The 21,585-nt window shown below is 38.9% G+C and overlaps 4 protein-coding genes across 5 annotated transcripts in view; 1 reads left to right on the top strand and 3 right to left on the bottom strand.

The window, feature by feature from the left end:
- The window catches only part of LOC134802662 (uncharacterized), a 58,651-nt gene that overhangs the window by 18,884 nt on the left and 18,182 nt on the right, over positions 1 to 21,585 (top strand). The gene's annotated exons all lie outside the window — the stretch shown is intronic.
- LOC134802826 (chorion class high-cysteine HCB protein 12-like) lies at positions 1,886 to 7,748 on the bottom strand. 2 transcript variants are annotated; one of them, XM_063775554.1, is made up of 3 exons: positions 7,511 to 7,748; positions 7,084 to 7,166; positions 1,886 to 2,186 (listed from the first exon to the last, which is right to left on the bottom strand). In XM_063775554.1, exons 1-3 carry the CDS (start codon positions 7,556 to 7,558, stop codon positions 1,886 to 1,888), a joined length of 432 nt encoding a protein of 143 aa, XP_063631624.1. In that variant the 5' UTR covers positions 7,559 to 7,748. The 2 variants fall into 2 exon arrangements, with proteins under 2 accessions (XP_063631624.1, XP_063631625.1); XM_063775555.1 differs by lacking the exons at positions 7,084 to 7,166; positions 7,511 to 7,748 and adding an exon at positions 2,585 to 2,661 and having other exon boundaries at positions 1,886 to 2,236.
- Positions 13,440 to 14,497, bottom strand: LOC134802600 (chorion class high-cysteine HCB protein 12-like). The gene is made up of 2 exons (XM_063775238.1): positions 14,144 to 14,497; positions 13,440 to 13,790 (listed from the first exon to the last, which is right to left on the bottom strand). The coding sequence occupies exons 1-2, from the start codon at positions 14,189 to 14,191 to the stop codon at positions 13,440 to 13,442; spliced, it is 399 nt and encodes a 132-aa protein (XP_063631308.1). The 5' UTR covers positions 14,192 to 14,497.
- On the bottom strand, positions 18,369 to 19,594 carry LOC134802951 (chorion class high-cysteine HCB protein 13-like). The gene is made up of 2 exons (XM_063775685.1): positions 19,453 to 19,594; positions 18,369 to 18,834 (listed from the first exon to the last, which is right to left on the bottom strand). The coding sequence occupies exons 1-2, from the start codon at positions 19,498 to 19,500 to the stop codon at positions 18,484 to 18,486; spliced, it is 399 nt and encodes a 132-aa protein (XP_063631755.1). The 5' UTR covers positions 19,501 to 19,594; the 3' UTR covers positions 18,369 to 18,483.

Genomic DNA, 21,585 nt, shown 5'->3' with positions numbered 1-21,585 from the left:
ACCATGTTTTTCCCGTTCATCACAAAACACAACGAATATTTAAACGATTTTGACAAACACATACCATAGAGAATGACGTTTACTGACTGCTAAAAAACATTGCCATATATAGTTTTTTAATTCACTGTCAAATTATTCCGCTGCAAAGTTTCTGTGGTCGGACTCTATTTGCCAATTTGCGAAAAGAAAAAAAAAGCACTAGGAAAAAAGTGACCGTGCGCTTATATTTTAACGTAAGTGTATGTATAATATTAAATTATTAGAGTATGTGCTGAAGGAGAAGAGTCGTGGAATGTATGGGGCCTAATAAATTCCACGACTCTTCTCTTACCGAACAGACTCTATGATGCAGTGCGGATGACGTGACGTTGTGACTTGAGACATTAGAGCATTTAGTAACTGGAGATGTCATCGCTGTCATTTTCTTTACGAAACAGTCTGCCGATTTTTGCGGACGTCCAATGTATTACTATTTCTCTTCGAGCAACACGGAAGGGAGGCGGCATTCGCACTATTTCCCCTCTGCCGAGGTACAAGATTAGCGCGTCAATCTAATCTAGCGCGGGTAATAAAACTAGTTGCACTTGGATTTTTCACTAGACCGAGTCCAGACGCGCGCGTGAACACTGCTGCACAAAAATGCCTGTTTGCTCGGTTTTTTGTTATAAAAAGAGGTCGAGGACATCAAATTTACAAAAAGAAAGTGTTACATTTCACATGTAATATTTTTTTTACATATCATACGTTTAATTACATTCAAACACAATTATTATATTTTAGTCTCATGTAATTGTTGGATTTATCGATTTTGCTCGCTCAGTACAAATTGCGGATCGGTCGAGCGACAAATCCGACTTCTCATCTCTCAGAATACAATAACATACTTCAACGAAAATGTGTTAGTGTGCGTGTTGTGACACTTGTCACTCGTCCGTACACAAAAAGAGATCGAGGTTTGCAAGATTTGTCTTTGACGTGTGTCATTTTCTATGTATTTGTGTCGTCATTACAGATTAGATTTTGTATGTAAGTGTGTGAGAAGTGCGACTGTGTGCACCTTTCCCCCCGCGAAAAATGGCAGAAAGATTTGTACGGTGAGATATCGCTTGGGCCCCTCCCTTCCGATGTGTCGGAAGCCGGTGTTGCTCGAAGCTATTTCTACATCATTTGTAAGTAACGTACAAATAGCCATGTCAGTCCATACAAAAGTTTGCACAATTGTGCAGGTTTTTCGGCACAGGGGTAAGCTCTTAATGGCCACTCCAGTTATTAAATGCTCTAAGCTTGAGACGAATGAGAGTGACGTAATGACGTTGTGCAGAAATTTAACGATGACGTACGGATGTTAACTGTAGCTGTTTTTTAACAAATTAATCCCAAACTTGTTACAGGCAGTGCTTTTTAAGAAAGCTACTTTTATTAGGAAAACGTCCATATTGGAAATAAGTGAGGCACCGCCAAATAAGGCCCATTGCAATTTTTTTTTCTTATGCGTTAATATGAACTTGCAGTTTTGTCTATAAATAAAATACCTACTAGCGAACATGGACGCAAAATTTGAACCCATTCAATAAAAATTTTGGAAGTAGGCAAGCTTACGAACCGGGTGTTCTTTGGCTTAGGTAAGTAGGTACTTACCTTAGCTTTTACTCAAAATTAGTTCCATCATACTCTCTTCTCTCTTAAAGACAAGCCGGTGTTAGTAGCCTTACCGCTATGCCACTAGCACCATCATTTGAATACAGTTATGTTTATGAGACAAAAACTATGTTTATTTTGTTAATGCATTTTAATAAATCAGCACAATTGTACATAAGTACGAGTATGCAGTTAGGCAGCCAAAAATAACTTGAAGTTATCGAGTCATCCGTCGATATACGTGCTCTTAGTATTTGCTGCCGCAGCCGCAGCCGGAGCCGCCGCCCTGCACGCTGGTGATGGCCACGTTCCCGCAGGTGCCGCAGCTGTAGTCCACGCAGCCAGACCCTTTGGTGTCGTATTCACCAGAGAACTTCACGGCGCTCAGGAACGGCAGTTGCCCGTTAACGTCCAAGTCTCCGCTCAGGTTGAGGTCGGAGGAGACGGCGATGCCGGAGGGGGAGATGGGGCCGACGCTGGTGACGAGGAGGTCGCCGCCGCTGTTGGAGACGGACACGGAGCCAATAGAGCCGGAGCTGCTGTATTTGCTAGAGCGGCCGGACCCGCACGAGCAACCACAGCTCTGTCCGGAGATGGACTGCGACACAAATTACATTAAATATACATATTAATCCAATACTTAACAAAAATAAAGACTTGTCTTGTAATATTTAACAGTATATACATTTATTTATTTCAGGTACCTTGTTAATATTTATAAGGTGAGCAACCAATATATCACAAATAGTATATGCTTCAGGATGAGTACATTGAACACAAAGTGTTTGTTGTTGGTACTGATTGACTTTATTGTTTAAGTAATAAATAATTATGATGCAATTTAGAGTGCTAAAAGAGCATTTGTTAAATAAGAAGCAGTGTGATAATTAATCACACGAGGCGTTAATTATTTCCAAAACATAAATAAGAAGAGTAGTGAAGTTACCTGGACCATAAGGGCGAAAGCGCAGAGGATCACAACCTTGAACGCCATTTTGATCTGTTCGTAGTGGAAGTTCTCACTAGAATGTTTCTTTGCTTCGAAGACCTAGTTTATAAATGGTTTTTTATCACTACTCGAAAATTCCTTTGATTTAAAACAATAAACTAATTAAATATAACAATTAAAGCAACAGCTTGTGATTGATCACGTTTGCAGTCACTATCAGCTCAGACCTCATATTTTTAGGAAAATACTATTTAAAAGACAAAACACTGATTTTCTACCACGTGCTCGAGTTATCAATGTTTTCAACATTCCATTGAAACCGCTTTAGTATAAAAGCTGAACCAGCTACATGAGCAATTATAGTTTCAAGTAAGTTTGAAAGCTAAGGAACAGCGCCATGTCTCCCTTCACCGTGTTCGTCCTCTGTCTCCAGCTCTGCCTGATTCAGGTATTTTTTTTGGTCATTACATAAAGTTTTTTTTACACGTTTTTAACATAAATAACAATACAGAAATTAATTTGTTTTGTTTTGTTCAATGTGCGTTGCCGAAAAACGCAAAATTTTATTTCTTGTCAAACATTATTTAATTAAATTTAAATTAAAATAATGACGACGTCTACAATTTACTTTGTGGTACTTTATAATCTATTTTGTTGAAGCACCATTTTCATTTTGAGTACATCAAGATTACATAAAAATATAAAAAACATGTTCATATGTTGAAAAGTATTGAACACAGAAGCAATCTAATGGTTGAGAAGATTTTTTCCAATCGCATTTCAAACTCTATGCTTAGGTTCATACCTAATAGTGATCCTCATTTAGTTATAATTTATCAATGAGATCTGGCGATAAAGCAAGAATTATATAACAGGTAATAAATACCTAGAGTCCTACATATTTAACGACACGCATAGCTGACGCTGACTTCTTGATGCATATCGGATATATTAAATGTACGAGGAACACAGTGCATGGATTCTATTCTATCATACATTTTTAACATAATTAACTATTATTTTCAGTGCGTGTTGAGCCAGAAGTGCTGCGGCTCGTACAGCTCCGGCAGCAGCTACGGTTCCAGCTCCGGCAGCAGCTGCGCCTCGTACGGCGGGCAGGGCTGCGGACAGGTGAGCGCGGCCGGCCCCATCGACGCGTGCGGCACCACCTGCGTCACCGGCGCCGTGCCCGTGCTCGGCTCCGTGTGCTTCGGCGGCTGCGCGCCCGCCTGTGGCTCCGTCTCCATCTGCGGACAGTGCGGATGCGGATGCAACTAAATTCCCCACCGAAGATCTCACTCTAAATGAATTTCTGAATCGCCCATGTCTTGAATTAAAGCAATTCTGAATAATACAGTTTTTAACGATATAACCTTTTTGAGTTTTAAATATTAACTCGCTAACATCGAATAATAGGTGCCTACAGTTACTTAAAAGTTTACAAAAAAGACATAAAGAATAGCGGATGAGACAGTCCTATACTAGCATCCTGCCAGTCATCATATACATGTCCTGCTTTCCTGGCAGGGTCGTCATGTAAGGTGAGGATTCGGAATTGAGTGGAAACGAGTGTTCAGCTTACATGATGCTTTATTACTGCACTGAATACATCAGTAAATACTATGAGCTACGTACATAACTATGTCTAGTATACACTAACATACGTATTAAAAGTATCTAATGAACCATTCTGTTATAGAATAACAAAAAAAGATATCTCTATTATACCTATTAATTTCAAAATATTTGAGATATGTACTTACGTTAGACTGCGAACTGTAGAGAAAATCTCTGTATAAAACTTTTATAAAGTAGTACATATTTTCGATGTATTTTGTTTCTGGAACTATTGGCGCTGACTGTATAAGTCAATCTTTTTAAACTTTGAAATTTGCGGCATTCTGGGTCTCTACCATACAAAATCTTGTTTTTACCCTTACAGTTAAAAAAATATATATACTTATGAAGATAAATTAAAACACATTCGCTTGGTAGGTAGAGTCCGACCACAGAAACTTTGCAGCGCTAGATAAAAAGTAGTTTTACAAAAATCAGTATGTGACAACACCACAGAAAATGGCATAAATAGTCTTGATACTTGTGAAATTTCTACCATATTTACAGTCTATGAAAAATTTAAGCTGTGCATTATATGGTTAAATAAATTTAATTCCAACAATACATATCACTATTAATATGTATACATATACTAAATGTTGATCAATAATATTGGGAGGTTTGGGAGAATATGACATTTGGCTTCATCAAAATTATTGAGCTTTTGTAATATCCGCGACGGCCTAGCGGTAAATAGGTACAGAGAGCCTACCGCAAACACGTAAGTTCGCAAATTGCGAGCATCTTTCTTCTTTTACTCCCATTAAGGCGTAATTATATTGTCAGAGAAATTGCCCGCAATTTGCGAACTTCGGATTTCGGAAAATAGAAATAAACCAATAAAACAATAGACATACATTCAAAATAAATTTAAGCTTTAACTAGTAGACACCCATGCCGTAAGCCTAAGCATGGAGGTTGTGGGTTAGAGGACTTCGATCTCAAAACCCAGCTAGAACCAATGGGTTTCTCGAAATGTAAAGGCCCCTGTACACAATGGGCCAGCGCCGGCCATTCCAAGGGACGCAGCCATGCGGTAGAATGAGATAGCAATATCACTTGCTCCCTCTAACGCATAAATGCGTCCCTCAGACTGGCCCACGCTGGCCCATTGTGTACAGGGGCCTTTAGAGGAAGTTCATAAGGTAATAGTACGCCTATACCTATTAGGTGTGTTCAATTTGCTGTGAAACCTTAGTCTAAACCAAGTCTAAACCAATATTATAATATATTATCTATTACATATGGTGCAAGTATTAAAATGTTTCATTCCACTTACTCGTCATCAACTCTAAATTTTGTAAACATTGTAGTTTTTGAGCTTGAATCGGCTAGTGATGATTTTTTACTAGTGTAAAATTATTCGTTATGCGGAAAAGTAATTCCCGCACGCCGATTTTGTAAGGTTTCACCATGTTTTTCCCGTTCATCACAAAACACAACGAATATTTAAACGATTTTGACAAACACATACCATAGAGAATGACGTTTACTGACTGCTAAAAAACATTGCCATATATAGTTTTTTAATTCACTGCCAAATTATTCCGCTGCAAAGTTTCTGTGGTCGGACTCTATTTGCCAATTTGTGAAAAGAAAAAAAAAGCACTAGGAAAAAAGTGACCGTGCGCTTATATTTTAACGTAAGTGTATGTATATTATTAAATTATTAGAGTATGTGCTGAAGGAGAAGAGTCGTGGAATGTATGGGGCCTAATAAATTCCACGACTCTTCTCTTACCGAACAGACTCTATGATGCAGTGCGGATGACGTGACGTTGTGACTTGAGACATTAGAGCATTTAGTAACTGGAGATGTCATCGCTGTCATTTTCTTTACGAAACAGTCTGCCGATTTTTGCGGACGTCCAATGTATTACTATTTCTACATCATTTGTAAGTAACGTACAAATAGCCATGTCAGTCCATACAAAAGTTTGCACAATTGTGCAGGTTTTTCGGCAGAGGGGTAAGCTCTTAATGGCCACTCCAGTTATTAAATGCTCTAAGCTTGAGACGAATGAGAGTGACGTAATGACGTTGTGCAGAAAGTTAACGATGACGTACGGATGTAAACTGTAGCTGTTTTTTAACAAATTAATCCCAAACTTGTTACAGGCAGTGCTTTTTAAGAAAGCTACTTTTATTAGGAAAACGTCCATATTGGAAATAAGTAAGGCACCGCCAAATAAGGCCCATTGCTATTTTTTTTCTTATGCGTTAATATGAACTTGCAGTTTTGTCTATAAATAAAATACGTACTAGCGAACATGGACGCAAAATTTGAACCCATTCAATAAAAATTTAGGAAGTAGGCAAGCTTACGAACCGGGTGTTCTTTGGCTCAGGCAAGTAGGTACTTACCTTAGCTTTTACTCAAAATTAGTTCCATCATACTCTCTTCTCTCTTAAAGACAAGCCGGTGTTAGTAGCCTTACCGCTAGGCCACTAGCACCATCATTTTAATACAGTTATGTTTATGAGACAAAAACAATGTTTATTTTGTTAATGCATTTTAATAAATCAGCACAATTGTACATATGTACGAGTATGCAGTTAGGCAGCCAAAAATAACTTGAAGTTATCGAGTCATCCATCGATATACGTGCTCTTAGTATTTGCTGCCGCAGCCGCAGCCGGAGCCGCCGCCCTGCACGCTGGTGATGGCTACGTTCCCGCAGGTGCCGCAGCTGTAGTCCACGCAGCCAGACCCTTTGGTGTCGTATTCACCAGAGAACTTCACGGCGCTCAGGAACGGCAGTTGCCCGTTAACGTCCAAGTCTCCGCTCAGGTTGAGGTCGGAGGAGACGGCGATGCCGGAGGGGGAGATGGGGCCGACGCTGGTGACGAGGAGGTCGCCGCCGCTGTTGGAGACGGACACGGAGCCAATAGAGCCGGAGCTGCTGTATTTGCTAGAGCGGCCGGACCCGCACGAGCAACCACAGCTCTGTCCGGAGATGGACTGCGTTACAAATTACATTAAATATACATATTAATCCAATACTTAACAAAAATAAAGACTTGTCTTGTAATATTTAAAAGTACATTTATTTATTTCAGGTACCTTGTTAATATTTATAAGGTGAGCCACCAATATATCACAAATAGTATATGCATCAGGATGAGTACATTGAGCACAAAGTGTTTGTTGTTGGTACTGATTGACTTTATTGTTTAAGTAATAAATAATTATGACGCAATTTAGAGTGCTAAAAGAGCATTTGTTAAATAAGAAGCAGTGTGATAATTAATCACACGAGGCGTTAATTATTTCCAAAACATAAATAAGAAGAGTAGTGAAGTTACCTGGACCATAAGGGCGAAAGCGCAGAGGATCACAACCTTGAACGCCATTTTGATCTGTTCGTAGTGGAAGTTCTCACTAGAATGTTTCTTTGCTTCGCAGACCTAGTTTATAAATGGTTTTTTATCACTACTCGAAAATTCCTTTGATTTAAAACAATAGACTAATTAAATATAACAATTAAAGCAACAGCTTGTGATTGATCACGTTTGCAGTCACTATCAGCTCAGACCTCATTGTTTTAGGAAAATACTATTTAAAAGACAAAACACTGATTTTCTACCACGTGCTCGAGTTATCAATGTTTTCAACATTCCATTGAAACCGCTTTAGTATAAAAGCTGAGCCAGCTACATGAGCAATTATAGTTTCAAGTAAGTTTGAAAGCTAAGGAACAGCACCATGTCTCCATTCACCGTGTTCGTCCTCTGTCTCCAGCTCTGCCTGATTCAGGTATTTTTTTTTGTCATTACATAAAGTTTTTTTTACACGTTTTTAACATAAATAACAATACAGAAATTAATTTGTTTTGTTTTGTTCAATGTGCGTTGCCGAAAAACGCATAATTTTATTTCTTGTCAAACATTATTTAATTAAAATAATGACGATGTCTACAATTTACTTTGTGGTACTTTATAATCTATTTTGTTGAAGCACCATTTTCATTTTGAGTACATCAAGATTACATAAAAATATAAAAAACATGTTCATATGTTGAAAAGTATTGAACACAGAAGCAATCTAATGGTTGAGAAGATTTTTTCCAATCGCATTTCAAACTAAATGCTTAGGTTGATACCTAATAGTGATCCTCATTTAGTTATAATTTATCAATGAGATCTGGCGATAAAGCAAGAATTATATAACAGGTAATAACGCACGCACGCACATACGCACGGTAGTGGTGCCTATTGTGAAAAATAAGACGGGAGATCTGTCCAATACTAGTAACTACAGGCCGATATCCCTGGCCACTATCATAGCTAAAGTGTTTGACGGCATGCTGAACGCACGATTGCAACAACACCTGCAGCTGCATGACAACCAATTTGGGTTTCGGCCCGGACTTTCCACCGAAAGTGCCATCTTGTGTTTAAAGCATGTCGTCAGATACTACACAGATCGAGAAACTCCTATCTATGCCTGTTTCCTTGACCTGTCGAAGGCGTTTGACCTGGTTTCATACGATATCTTGTGGAAAAAACTCAAGGAAATTAATGTTCCGTGGGAGTTAATACAAATTTTCAAACACTGGTATGGAAATCAGGTCAACGCTGTTAGATGGGCAGGTACATACTCTGACTGGTATAGGCTGGAGTGCGGTGTTAGGCAGGGGGGGCTGACGTCACCCTCGCTTTTTAATGTATATATTAACTCACTCATCGAGGAGCTTAGCGGTCAACATGTTGGCTGCCATGTGGACGACGTAGCCGTCAACAATATAAGTTACGCGGACGACATGGTCCTGCTGAGCGCCTCGGTGTGTGGGTTAAGGAAATTGTTGAGTACCTGTGAAAAGTATGCCTCAGATCATGGGTTGATATATAATGTAAATAAATCCGAATACATGGTTTTTGGCAGGGGGAATCAAGTGCCTACTAGTGTGCCGGAGGTTAAATTGTATGGTTCTCCACTAAATAGAGTGCAGCAATTTAAATACTTGGGGCATATACTTACTCCGAGTCTTAAAGACGATAGTGATATGGAAAGGGAGCGTAGGGCGCTGTCAGTGAGAGCCAATATGTTAGCCCGCAGGTTTGCTCGTTGCTCCAACGAAGTTAAAAAAACGCTTTTTAAAGCTTATTGCACATCTTTTTACACGAGCAGCCTGTGGGTAAACTACACTCGAAAAACGTACTCAGCCCTACGCGTACAATATAATAATGCGTTCAGGATGCTGATGCGGCTGCCCCGCTGCTGCAGCGCATCGGGGATGTTTGCAGAGGCGAGAGTTGACTGCTTTTATGCAACAATTAGAAAGAAATGCGCGTCCCTCGTGCGGAGGGTGCGGGATAGCCGCAACAGCATCCTGACCATGATAGCGGATAGGATTGATTGTCCATTTATACGGCATTGCTGCAGTTTGCACATCACTAACTATGCACAAGTGGTCGAGTGATGTGCGCACTGTTGCAATGGAGTATTTATTTAGTTATTAATGTACAAATACCATAGATATAAGAATACTAACCTAGATAATAAGTTTATTGTGTTACTAACCATGTATTACTATGTATTATGAATCTTTGTTATTTGAAATAAATGATTATTGAAATTGAAATAAATACCTAGAGTCCTACATATTTAACGACACGCATAGCTGACGCTGACTTCTTGATGCATATCGGATATATTAAATGTACGAGGAACACAGTGCATGGATTCTATTCTATCATACATTTTTAACATAATTAATTATTATTTTCAGTCCGTGTTGAGCCAGAAGTGCTGCGGCTCGTACAGCTCCGGCAGCAGCTACGGTTCCAGCTCCGGCAGTAGCTGCGCCTCGTACGGCGGGCAGGGCTGCGGACAGGTGAGCGCGGCCGGCCCCATCGACGCGTGCGGCACCACCTGCGTCACCGGCGCCGTGCCCGTGCTCGGCTCCGTCTGCTTCGGCGGCTGCGCGCCCGCCTGTGGCTCCGTCTCCATCTGCGGACAGTGCGGATGCGGATGCAACTAAATTCCCCACCGAAAATCTCACTCTAAATGAATTTCAAAATCGCCCATGTCTTGAATTAAAGCAATTCTGAATAATACAGTTTTTAACGATATAACCTTTTTGAGTTTTAAATATTAACTCGCTAACATCGAATAATAGGTGCCTACAGTTACTTAAAACTTTACAAAAAAGACATAAAGAATAGCGGATGAGACAGTCTTATACTACCATTCTGCCAGTCGTCATATACATGTCCTGCTTTCCTGGCAGGGTCGACATGTAAGGTGAGGATTCGGAGTTGCGTGGAAACGAGTGTTCAGCTTACATGATGATTTATTACTGCACTGAATACATGAGTAAATACTATGAGCTACGTACATAACTATGTCTAGTATACACTAACATAAGTATTAAAAGTATCTAATGTACCATTCTATTATAGAATGGCAAAAATAGATATCTCTATTATACCTATTAATTTCAAAATATTTGAGATACTTTCGTTAGACTGCGAACTGTAGAGAAAATCTCTGCATAAAACTTTTATAAAGTGGTACATATTTTCGATGCATTTTCTTTCTGGAACTATTGGCGCTGACTGTATAAGTCAATCTTTTTAAACTTTGAAATTTGTGGCATTCTGGGTCTCGACCATACAAAATCTTGTTTTTACCCTTACAGTTAAAAAAAATATATATAAAGATAAATTAAAACACATTCGCTTGGTAGGTAGAGTCCGACCACAGAAACTTTGCAGCGCTAGATAAAAAGTAGTTTTTAAAAATCAGTATGTGACAACACCACAGAAAATGGAATAAATAGTCTTGATACTTGTGAAATTTCTACCATATTTACCGTCTATGAAAAATTTAAGCTGTGCATTATATGGTTAAATAAATTTAATTCCAACCATATATATCACTATTAATATGTATACATATACTAAATGTTGATAAATAATATTGGGAGGTTTGGGAGAATATGACATTTGGCTTCATCAAAATTATTGAGCTTTTGTAATATCCGCGACAGCCTAACGGTAAATAGGTACAGAGAGCCTACCGCAAACACCGAAGTTCGCAAATTGCGAGCATCTTTCTTCTTTTACTCCCATTAAGGCGTAATTATATTGTCAGAGAAATTGCCCGCAATTTGCGAACTTCGGATTTCGGAAAATAGAAATAAACCATTAAAACAATAGACATACATTCAAAATAAATTTAAGCTTTAACTAGTAGACACCCATGCCGTAAGCATAAGCATGGAGGTTGTGGGTTAGAGGACTTCGATCTCAAAACCCAGCTAGAACCAATGGGTTTCTCGAAATGTAAAGGCCCCTGTACACAATGGGCCAGCGCCGGCCATTCCAAGGGACGCAGCCATGCGGTAGAATGAGATAGCAATATCACTTGCTCCCTCTAACGCATAAATGCGTCCCTCAGACTGGCCCACGCTGGCCCATTGTGTACAGGGGCCTTTAGAGGAAGTTCATAAGGTAATAGTATGCCTATACCTATTAGGTGTGTTCAATTTGCTGTGAAACCTTAGTCTAAACCAAGTCTAAACCAATATTATAATATATTATCTATTACATATGGTGCAAGTGACGACCGGTCTGGTCTAGTGGATAGTGACCCTGTCTGCTAAGCCGATGGTCCTGGGTTCGAATCCCAGTAAGGGCATTTATTTGTGTGATGAACACTAATATTTGTTCCTGAGTCATGGTTGTTTTCTATGTATATAAGTATGTATTTATCTATACAAGTATGTATATCGTCGCCTAGTAGCCATAGTACAAGCTTTGCTTAGTTTGGGGCTAGGTTTGATCTGTGTAAGATGTCCCCTAATATTTATTTATTTATTTATTTATTATTTAAGTATTAAAATGTTTCATTCCACTTACTCGTCATCAACTCTAAATTTTGTAAACATTGTAGTTTTTGAGCTTGAATCGGCTAGTGCTGATTTTTTACTAGTGTAAAATTATTCGTTATGCGGAAAAGCAATTCCCGCACGCCGATTTTGTAAGGTTTCACCATGTTTTTCCCGTTCATCACAAAACACAACGAATATTTAAACGATTTTGACAAACACATACCATAGAGAATGACGTTTACTGACTGCTAAAAAACATTGCCATATATAGTTTTTTAATTCACTGTCAAATTATTCCGCTGCAAAGTTTCTGTGGTCGGACTCTATTTGCCAATTTGTGAAAAGAAAAAAAAAGCACAAGGAAAAAAGTGACCGTGCGTTTATATTTTAACGTAAGTGTTAGGTATATTATTAAATTATTAGTCTGTGCTGAAGGAGAAGAGTCGTGGATTGTATGGGGCCTAATACATTCCACGACTCTTCTTTTACCGAACAGACTCTATGATGCAGTGCGGATGACGTGACGTTGTGACTTGAGACATTAGAGCATTTAGTAACTGGAGATGTCATCGCTGTCATTTTCTTTACGAAACAGTCTGCCGATTTTTGCGGGGGAGGGGACGTCCAATGTATTACTATTTCTATATGATTTGTAAGTAACGTACAAATAGCCATGTCAGTCCATACAAAAGTTTGCACAATTGTGCAGGTTTTTCGGCAGAGGGGTAAGCTCTTAATAGCCACTCCAGTTATTAAATGCTCTAAGCTTGAGACAAATGAGAGTGACGTAATGACGTTGTGCAGAAAGTTAACGATGACGTACGGATGTTAACTGTAGCTGTTTTTTAACAAATTAATCCCAAACTTGTTACAGGTAGTGCTTTTTAAGAAAGCTACTTTTATTAGGAAAACGTCCATATTGGAAATAAGTAAGGCACCGCCAAATAAGGCCCAATGCTATTTTTTTTTCTTATGCGTTAATATGAACTTGCAGTTTTGTCTATAAAATACCTACTAGTGAACATGGACGCAAAATTTGAACCCATTCAATAAAAATTTTGGAAGTAGGCAAGATTACGAACCGGGTCTTCTTTGGCTCAGGTAAGTAGGTACTTACCTTAGCTTTTACATACGAAGTTACATACATGTCTTTGCTTTTACTCAAAATTAGTTCCATCAAACTCTCTTCTCTCTTGAAGAGAAGCCGGTGTTAGTAGCCTTACCGCTAGGCCACTTGCACTCATAATTTTAATAAGGTTATGTTTATGGGACAAAAACAATGTTTATGTTGTTAATGCATTTTAATAGATCAGCACAATTGTACATAAGTACGAGTATGCAGTTAGGCAGCCAAAAATAACTTGAAGTTATCGAGTGATCCGTCGATATACGTGCTCTTAGTATTTGCAGCCGCAGCCACAGCCCAAACCGCCGCCCTGCACGCTGGTGATGGCCACGTTCCCGCAGGTGCCGCAGCTGTAGTCCACGCAGCCGGACCCTTTGGTGTCGTACTTGCACGAGAACTCCACGGCGCTTAGGAACGGCAGTTGCCCGTTAACGTCCAAGTCTCCGCTCAGGCTAAGGTCGGAGGAGACGGCGATGCCGGAGGGGGAGATGGGGCCGACGCTGGTGACGAGGAGGTCGCCGCCACTGTTGGAGATGGACACGGAGCCAATAGAGCCGGAGCTGCCGTAACTGCCAGAGCGGCCGGACCCGCACGAGCAACCACAGCTCTGTCCGGAGATGGACTGCGACACAAAACAACATTAAATACATATTAATCCAATACTGAACAAAAAAAGACTTGAAATATTTAAAAGTATATAATTATTATACATTTATTTATTTCAGGTACTTACCTAGTTAATATTTATAAGGTGAGCAACCAATGTATGGCAAATAGTATATGCATTAGGAAGATCACATTGAGCACAAAGTCTTTGTTGTTGTTACTGATTGACTTTACTGTTTAAGTAATAAATAATTATGATGCAAATTAGAGTGCTAAAAGTGCATTTGTTAAATCAGAAGCAGTGTGATAATTAATCACACGAGGCGTTAATTATTTCCAAAACATAAATAAGAAGAGTAGTGAAGTTACCTGGACCATAAGGGCGAAAGCGCAGAGGATCACAACCTTGAACGCCATTTTGATCTGTTCGTAGTGGAAGTTCTCACTAGAATGTTTCTTTGCTTCGAAGACCTAGTTTATAAATGGTTTTTTATCACTACTCGAAAATTCCTTTGATTTAAAACAATAGACTAATTAAATATAACAATTAAAGCAACAGCTTGTGATTGATCACGTTTGCAGTCACTATCAGCTCAGACCTCATTGTTTTAGGAAAATACTATTTAAAAGACAAAACACTGATTTTCTACCACGTGCTCGAGTTATCAATGTTTTCAACATTCCATTGAAACCGCTTTAGTATAAAAGCTGAGCCAGCTACATGAGCAATTATAGTTTCAAGTAAGTTTGAAAGCTAACGAACAGCACCATGTCTCCCTTCACTGTGTTCGTCCTCTGTCTCCAGCTCTGCCTGATCCAGGTATTTTTTTTGTCATTACATAAAGTTTTTTTTTACACGTTTTTAACATAAATAACAATACAGAAATTAATTTGTTTTGTTTTGTTCAATGTGCGTTGTCGAAAAACGCATAATTTTATTTCTTGTCAAACATTATTTAATTAAATTAAAATTAAAAGAATGACGACATCTACAATTTACTTTGTGGTACTTTATAATCTATTTTGTTGAAGCAGCATTTTCATTTTGAGTTCATCAAGATTACATAAAAATATAAAAAACATGTTCATATGTTGAAAAGTATTGAACACAGAAGCAATCTAATGGTTGAGAAGATTTTTTCCAATCGCATTTCAAACTCTATGCTTAGGTTCATACCTAATAGTGATCCTCATTTAGTTATAATTTATCAATGAGATCTGGCGATAAAGCAAGAATTATATAACTGGTAATAAATACCTAGAGTCCTACATATTTAACGACACGCATAGCTGACGCTGACTTCTTGATGCATATCGGATATATTAAATGTACGAGGAACACAGTGCATGGATTCTATTCTATCATACATTTTTAACATAATTAATTATTATTTTCAGTCCGTGTTGAGCCAGAAGTGCTGCGGCTCGTACAGCTCCGGCAGCAGCTACGGTTCCAGCTCCGGCAGCAGCTGCGCCTCGTACGGCGGGCAGGGCTGCGGACAGGTGAGCGCGGCCGGCCCCATCGACGCGTGCGGCACCACCTGCGTCACCGGCGCCGTTCCCGTGCTCGGCTCCGTCTGCTTCGGCGGCTGCGCGCCCGCCTGTGGCTCCGTCTCCATCTGCGGACAGTGCGGATGCGGATGCAACTAAATTCCCCACCGAAGATCTCACTCTAAATGAATTTCTGAATCGCCCATGTCTTGAATTAAAGCAATTCTGAATAATACAGTTTTTAACGATATAACCTTTTTGAGTTTTAAATATTAACTCGCTAACATCGAATAATAGGTGCCTACAGTTACTTAAAAGTTTACAAAAAAGACATAAAGAATAGCGCATGAGACAGTCCTATACTAGCATCCTGCCAGTCATCATATACATGTCCTGCTTTCCTGGCAGGGTCGACATGTAAGGTGAGGATGCGGAGTTGCGTGGAAACGAGTGTTCAGCTTACATGATGCTTTATTACTGCACTGAATACATGAGTAAATACTATGAGCTACGTACATAACTATGTCTAGTATACACTAACATAAGTATTAAAAGTATCTAATGTACCATTCTGTTATAGAATTACAAAAATAGATATCTCTATTATACCTATTAATTTCAAAATATTTGAGATATGTACTTACGTTAGACTGCGAACTGCAGAGAAAATCTCTGTATAAAACTTTTTATACTTTGAAAATTTGCGGCATTCTGGGTCTCGACCATACAAAATCTTGTTTTTATCCTTAAAGTTATAAAAAAAAATATATAAAGATAAATTAAAACACATTCGCTTGGTAGGTAGAGTCCGACCACAGAAACTTTGCAGCGCTAGATAAAAGTAGTTTTTAAAAATCAGTATGTGACAACACCACAGAAAATGGAATAAATAGTCTTGATACTTGTGAAATTTCTACCATATTTACCGTCTATGAAAAATGTAAGCTGTGCATTAATGGTTAAATAAATTTAATTTCAACTATATATATCACTATTAATATGTATACATATACTAAATGTTGATAAATAATATTGGGAGGTTTGGGTGAATATGACATTTGGCTTCATCAAAATTATTGAGCTTTTGTAATATCCGCGACGGCCTAGCGGTAAATAGGTACAGAGTGCCTACCGCAAACACCGAAGTTCGCAAATTGCGAGCATCTTTCTTCTTTTACTCCCATTAAGGCGTAATTTTATATTGACAGAGAAATTGCCCGCAATGTCGGAAAAACGAAATAAACCATTAAAACAATAGACATACATTCAAAATATATTTAAGCTTTAACTAGTAGACACCCATGCCGTAAGCATAAGCATGGAGGTTGTGGGTTAGAGGACTTCGATCTCAAAACCCAGCTCGAACCAATGGGTTTCTCGAAATGTAAAGGCCCCTGTACACAGTGGGCCAGCGCCGGCCATTCCAAGGGACGCAGCCATGCGGTAGAATGAGATAGCAATATCACTTGCTCCCTCTAACGCATAAATGCGCCCCTCAGACTGGCCCACGCTGGCCCATTGTGTACAGGGGCCTTTAGAGGAAGTTCATAAGGTAATAGTACACCTATACCTATTAGGTGTGTTCAATTTGCTGTGAAACCTTAGTCTAAACCAAGTCTAAACCAATATTATAATATATTATCTATTACATATGGTGCAAGCAATGACCTTTTATTTATGTAGACGTGTGACGTTCATAGTTGACAAAACTAAAATTTGATCCAACGATTTTGACAACTTGACAGGTTGGCGTCACCCATACGACTAACTAAATATAGGTTCCGTAACCTATATTTAATGGCTCACGATCGTGCGCCTGGTACCATATCTACCTCAATTTACTTACATCTATGGGTGCAAGTATTTAAATGTTTCATTCCACTTACCGGTCATCAACTCTAAATTTTGTAAACATTGTCGTTTTTGAGCTTGAATCGGCTAGTGCTGATTTTTTACTAGTGTAAATTTATTCGAAAAGTAATTCCCGCATGCCGATTTGGTAAGGTTTCACCATGTTTTTCCCGTTCATCATAAAACACAACGAATATTAAACGATTTTGACAAACACATACCATAGAGAATGACGTTTACTGACTGCTAAAAACATTACCATATATTATAGTTTTTTAATTCACTGTCAAATTATTGCGCTGCAAAGTTTCTGTGGTCGGACTCTATTTGCCAATTTGTGAAAAGAAAAAAAAAAAGCACAAGGAAAAAAGTGACCGTGCGCTTATATTTTAACGTAAGTGTAGGTATATTATTAAATTATTAGTCTGTGCTGAAGGAGAAGAGTCGTGGAATGTATGGGGCCTAATACATTCCACGACTCTTCTTTTACCGAACAGACTCTATAATGCAGTGCGGATAACGTGACGTTGTGACTTTAGACATTAGAGCATTTAGTAACTGGAGATGTCATCACTGTCATTTTAATTACGAAACAGTCTGCCGATTTTTGCGAGGGAGGGGACGTCCAATGTATTACTATTTCTATATGATTTGTAAGTAACGTACAAATAGCCATATCAGTCCATACAAAAGTTTGCACAATTGTGCAGGTTTTTCGGCAGAGGGGTAAGCTCTTAATGGCCACTCCAGTTATTAAATGCTCTAAGCTTGAGACGAATGAGAGTGACGTAATGACGTTGTGCAGAAAGTTAACGATGACGTACGGATGTAAACTGTAGCTGTTTTTTAACAAATTAATCCCAAACTTGTTACAGGCAGTGCTTTTTAAGAAAGCTACTTTTATCAGGAAAACGTCCATATTGGAAATAAGTAAGGCACCGCCAAATAAGGCCCATGGCTTTTTTTTTCTTATGCGTTAATATGAACTTGCAGTTTTGTCTATAAATAAAATACCTACTAGCGAACATGGACGCAAAATTTGAACCCATTCAATTAAAATTTAGGAAGTAAGCAAGCTTACGAACCGGGTCTTCTTTGGCTCAGGTAAGTAGGTACTTACCTTAGCTTTTACTAAAAATTAGTTCCATCATACTCTCTTCTCTCTTAAAGACAAGCCGGTGTTAGTAGCCTTACCGCTAGGCCACTAGCACCATCATTTTAATACAGTTATATTTATGAGACAAAAACAATGTTTATTTTGTTAATGCATTTTAATAAATCAGCACAATTGTACATAAGTACGAGTATGCAGTTAGGCAGCCAAAAATAACTTGAAGTTATCGAGTCATCCGTCGATATACGTGCTCTTAGTATTTGCTGCCGCAGCCGCAGCCGGAGCCGCCGCCCTGCACGCTGGTGATGGCTACGTTCCCGCAGGTGCCGCAGCTGTAGTCCACGCAGCCGGACCCTTTGGTGTCGTATTCGCCAGAGAACTTCACGGCGCTCAGGAACGGCAGTTCACCGTTGACTTTCAAGTCTCCGTTCAGGTTGAGGTCGGAGGAGACGGCGATGCCGGAGGGGGAGATGGGGCCGACGCTGGTGACGAGGAGGTCGCCGCCGCTGTTGGAGACGGACACGGAGCCAATAGAGCCGGAGCTGCTGTATTTGCTAGAGCGGCCGGACCCGCACGAGCAACCACAGCTCTGTCCGGAGATGGACTGCGACACAAATTACATTAAATATACATATTAATCCAATACTTAACAAAAATGAAGACTTGTAATATTTAAAACTATATACATTTATTTATTTCAGGTACCTTGTTAATATTTATAAGCTGAGCAACCAATATATCACAAATAGTATATGCATCAGAATGAGTACATTGAGCACAAAGTGTTTGTTGTTGGTACTGATTGACTTTATTGTAAGGACGACCGGTCTGGTCTAGTGGATAGTGACCCTGTCTGCTAAGCCGATGGTCCTGGGTTCGAATCCCAGTAAGGGCATTTATTTGTGTGATGAACACTAATATTTGTTCCTGAGTCATGGTTGTTTTCTATGTATATAAGTATGTATTTATCTATACAAGTATGTATATCGTCGCCTAGTACCCATAGTACAAGCTTTGCTTAGTTTGGGGCTAGGTTTGATCTGTGTAAGATGTCTCCTAATATTTATTTAAAAAAAAAATATTTTATTGTTTAAGTAATAAATAATTATGATGCAATTTAGAGTGCTAAAAGAGCATTTGTTAAATAAGAAGCAGTGTGATAATTAATCACACGAGGCGTTAATTATTTCCAAAACATAAATAAGAAGAGTAGTGAAGTTACCTGGACCATAAGGGCGAAAGCGCAGAGGATCACAACCTTGAACGCCATTTTGATCTGTTCGTAGTGGAAGTTCTCACTAGAATGTTTCTTTGCTTCGCAGACCTAGTTTATAAATGGTTTTTTATCACTACTCGAAAATTCCTTTGATTTAATACAATAGACTAATTAAATATAACAATTAAAGCAACAGCTTGTGATTGATCACGTTTGCAGTCACTATCAGCTCAGACCTCATTGTTTTAGGAAAATAGTATTTAAAAGACAAAACACAGATTTTCTACCACGTGCTCGAGTTATCAATGTTTTCAACATTCCATTGAAACCGCTTTAGTATAAAAGCTGAACCAGCTACATGAACAATTATAGTTTCAAGTAAGTTTGAAAGCTAAGGAACAGCACCATGTCTCCCTTCACCGTGTTCGTCCTCTGTCTCCAGCTCTGCCTGATACAGGTATTTTTTTTTCATTACATAAAATTATTTTTTACACGTTTTTAACATAAATAACAATACCGTAAAATGGGTGAGTAGGGACAAAACTGACATTCAAACCTCGATAACATTTTATTTTTACATTTTAACTTAATTTTATTAATAAATGTTCCGGCCGTTTGTATTTTAGTTTTTTTATAATTTGAGGTAGTTCCATTTCATAACTTTAACGATAAATATAAAATCCCTCCTCACCCGGTAGTCCCTCGTAGTTGGGATTTCATACAAAAGGAGATTTTGAAACGTTGTTGAATCGATTTTTTTTATTATGTTATGAATATTATATAGCTCCATTTGTAATAGGAATACATTATTTAGGTAGCAGTAGTCTTTAAAAACCATCTCACCCCCTTGTCATGCCTTCTCTCCCAATTCATAACCCGACTCTCCCCATTTTACGTTACCAACGAGTTTTGTTTTGTTTAATGTGCGTTGCCGAAAAACGCATAATTTCATTTCAAGTCAAACATTATTGAATTGAATTGAATTAAAATTAAAATAATAACGACGTTTATAATTTACTTTGTGGTAATTTATAATCTATTTTGTTGAAGTACACTTTTTATTTTTGATTCTACATCAGTACATCGTAATTACATAAAAATATAAAAAAACATGTTCATATGTTGAAAAGTAAGTATTGAACACAGAAGCAATCTAATGGTTGAGAAGATTTTTTCCAATCGCATTTCAAACTCTATGCTTAGGTATGACTCATTTAGTTATAATTTATCATTGAGATCTGGCGATAAAGCAAGAATTATATACTTACCTAACAATCCTACATATTTAACGACACGCTTAGCTAACGTTGACTTCTTGATGCATATCGGATATAATAAATGTACGAGGAACTAACAGTGCTTGGATTCTATCATACATTTTTAACAAAAATAATTATTATTTTCAGTCCGTGCTGAGCCAGAAATGCTGCGGCTCGTACAGCTCCGGCAGCAGCTACGGTTCCAGCTCCGGCAGCAGCTGCGGCTCGTACGGCGGGCAGGGCTGCGGACAGGTGAGCGCGGCCGGCCCCATCGACGCGTGCGGCACCACCTGCGTCACCGGCGCCGTGCCCGTGCTCGGCTCCGTCTGCTTCGACGGCTGCGCGCCCGCATGCGGCTCCGTCTCCATCTGCGGACAGTGCGGATGCGGATGCAACTAATTTCACTCAATATTTTGGCGCCGCGCGTGCCGCGTTTTGGCGCGTTCACCGATGATCCATATTTGTAATTGATACTTTTGATTTAGCAGATCTCTTAGCTCCGATTTTGGATGGAAGGCCTCTTATTATTTCAGTGTTTTTGCAATAATTACAATCGATATACGGTAAGGTGGGGTAAGACTATCACCGGGGCATGACTAACACTTATATGGACTCCTCATACTGTTTGTCTTGACCCGAGCAAAATAAACTATGTTCGTCTTACCCCACCTTACCTTACTAAATTCCTTATTAAGTTTTAAAATAATCCAATAAGTGTTGTAGAACATCTATATTATTACCTACTTTAGAAATTTAATTTTGACTTGCTGTTTATTTGACTTGGATTGCGTCTCACTCGTAAGGCATAATCATTGCGAGTGAGATGCAAAGCAAACAATGCCAAATGCCAAAGCTACCGCGAATTACGCTCTGCTTCTCT

Source organism: Cydia splendana, chromosome 25 (genome assembly GCF_910591565.1).
Source record: "Cydia splendana chromosome 25, ilCydSple1.2, whole genome shotgun sequence".
In the NCBI taxonomy this organism is placed as follows: Eukaryota; Metazoa; Arthropoda; class Insecta; order Lepidoptera; family Tortricidae; genus Cydia; species Cydia splendana.
This window is presented reverse-complemented; position numbering and strand designations above follow the sequence as displayed.

Bases quoted from the DNA above. Each gene is read 5' to 3' on its own strand.
- LOC134802600 (XM_063775238.1), bottom strand. From the start codon at position 14,191: ATGGCGTTCAAGGTTGTGATCCTCTGCGCTTTCGCCCTTATGGTCCAG. The intron at 13,791-14,143 runs GTAACTTCACTA...TTTGTGTCGCAG, and splicing joins CTTTCGCCCTTATGGTCCAG to TCCATCTCCGGACAGAGCTG.
- LOC134802826 (XM_063775554.1), bottom strand. From the start codon at position 7,558: ATGGCGTTCAAGGTTGTGATCCTCTGCGCTTTCGCCCTTATGGTCCAG. The intron at 7,167-7,510 runs GTAACTTCACTA...TTTGTAACGCAG, and splicing joins CTTTCGCCCTTATGGTCCAG to TCCATCTCCGGACAGAGCTG. The intron at 2,187-7,083 runs GTCCGTCTCCAA...CGGCCGCTCTAG, and splicing joins TCCGGCTCTATTGGCTCCGT to CAAATACAGCAGCTCCGGCT.
- LOC134802951 (XM_063775685.1), bottom strand. From the start codon at position 19,500: ATGGCGTTCAAGGTTGTGATCCTCTGCGCTTTCGCCCTTATGGTCCAG. The intron at 18,835-19,452 runs GTAACTTCACTA...TTTGTGTCGCAG, and splicing joins CTTTCGCCCTTATGGTCCAG to TCCATCTCCGGACAGAGCTG.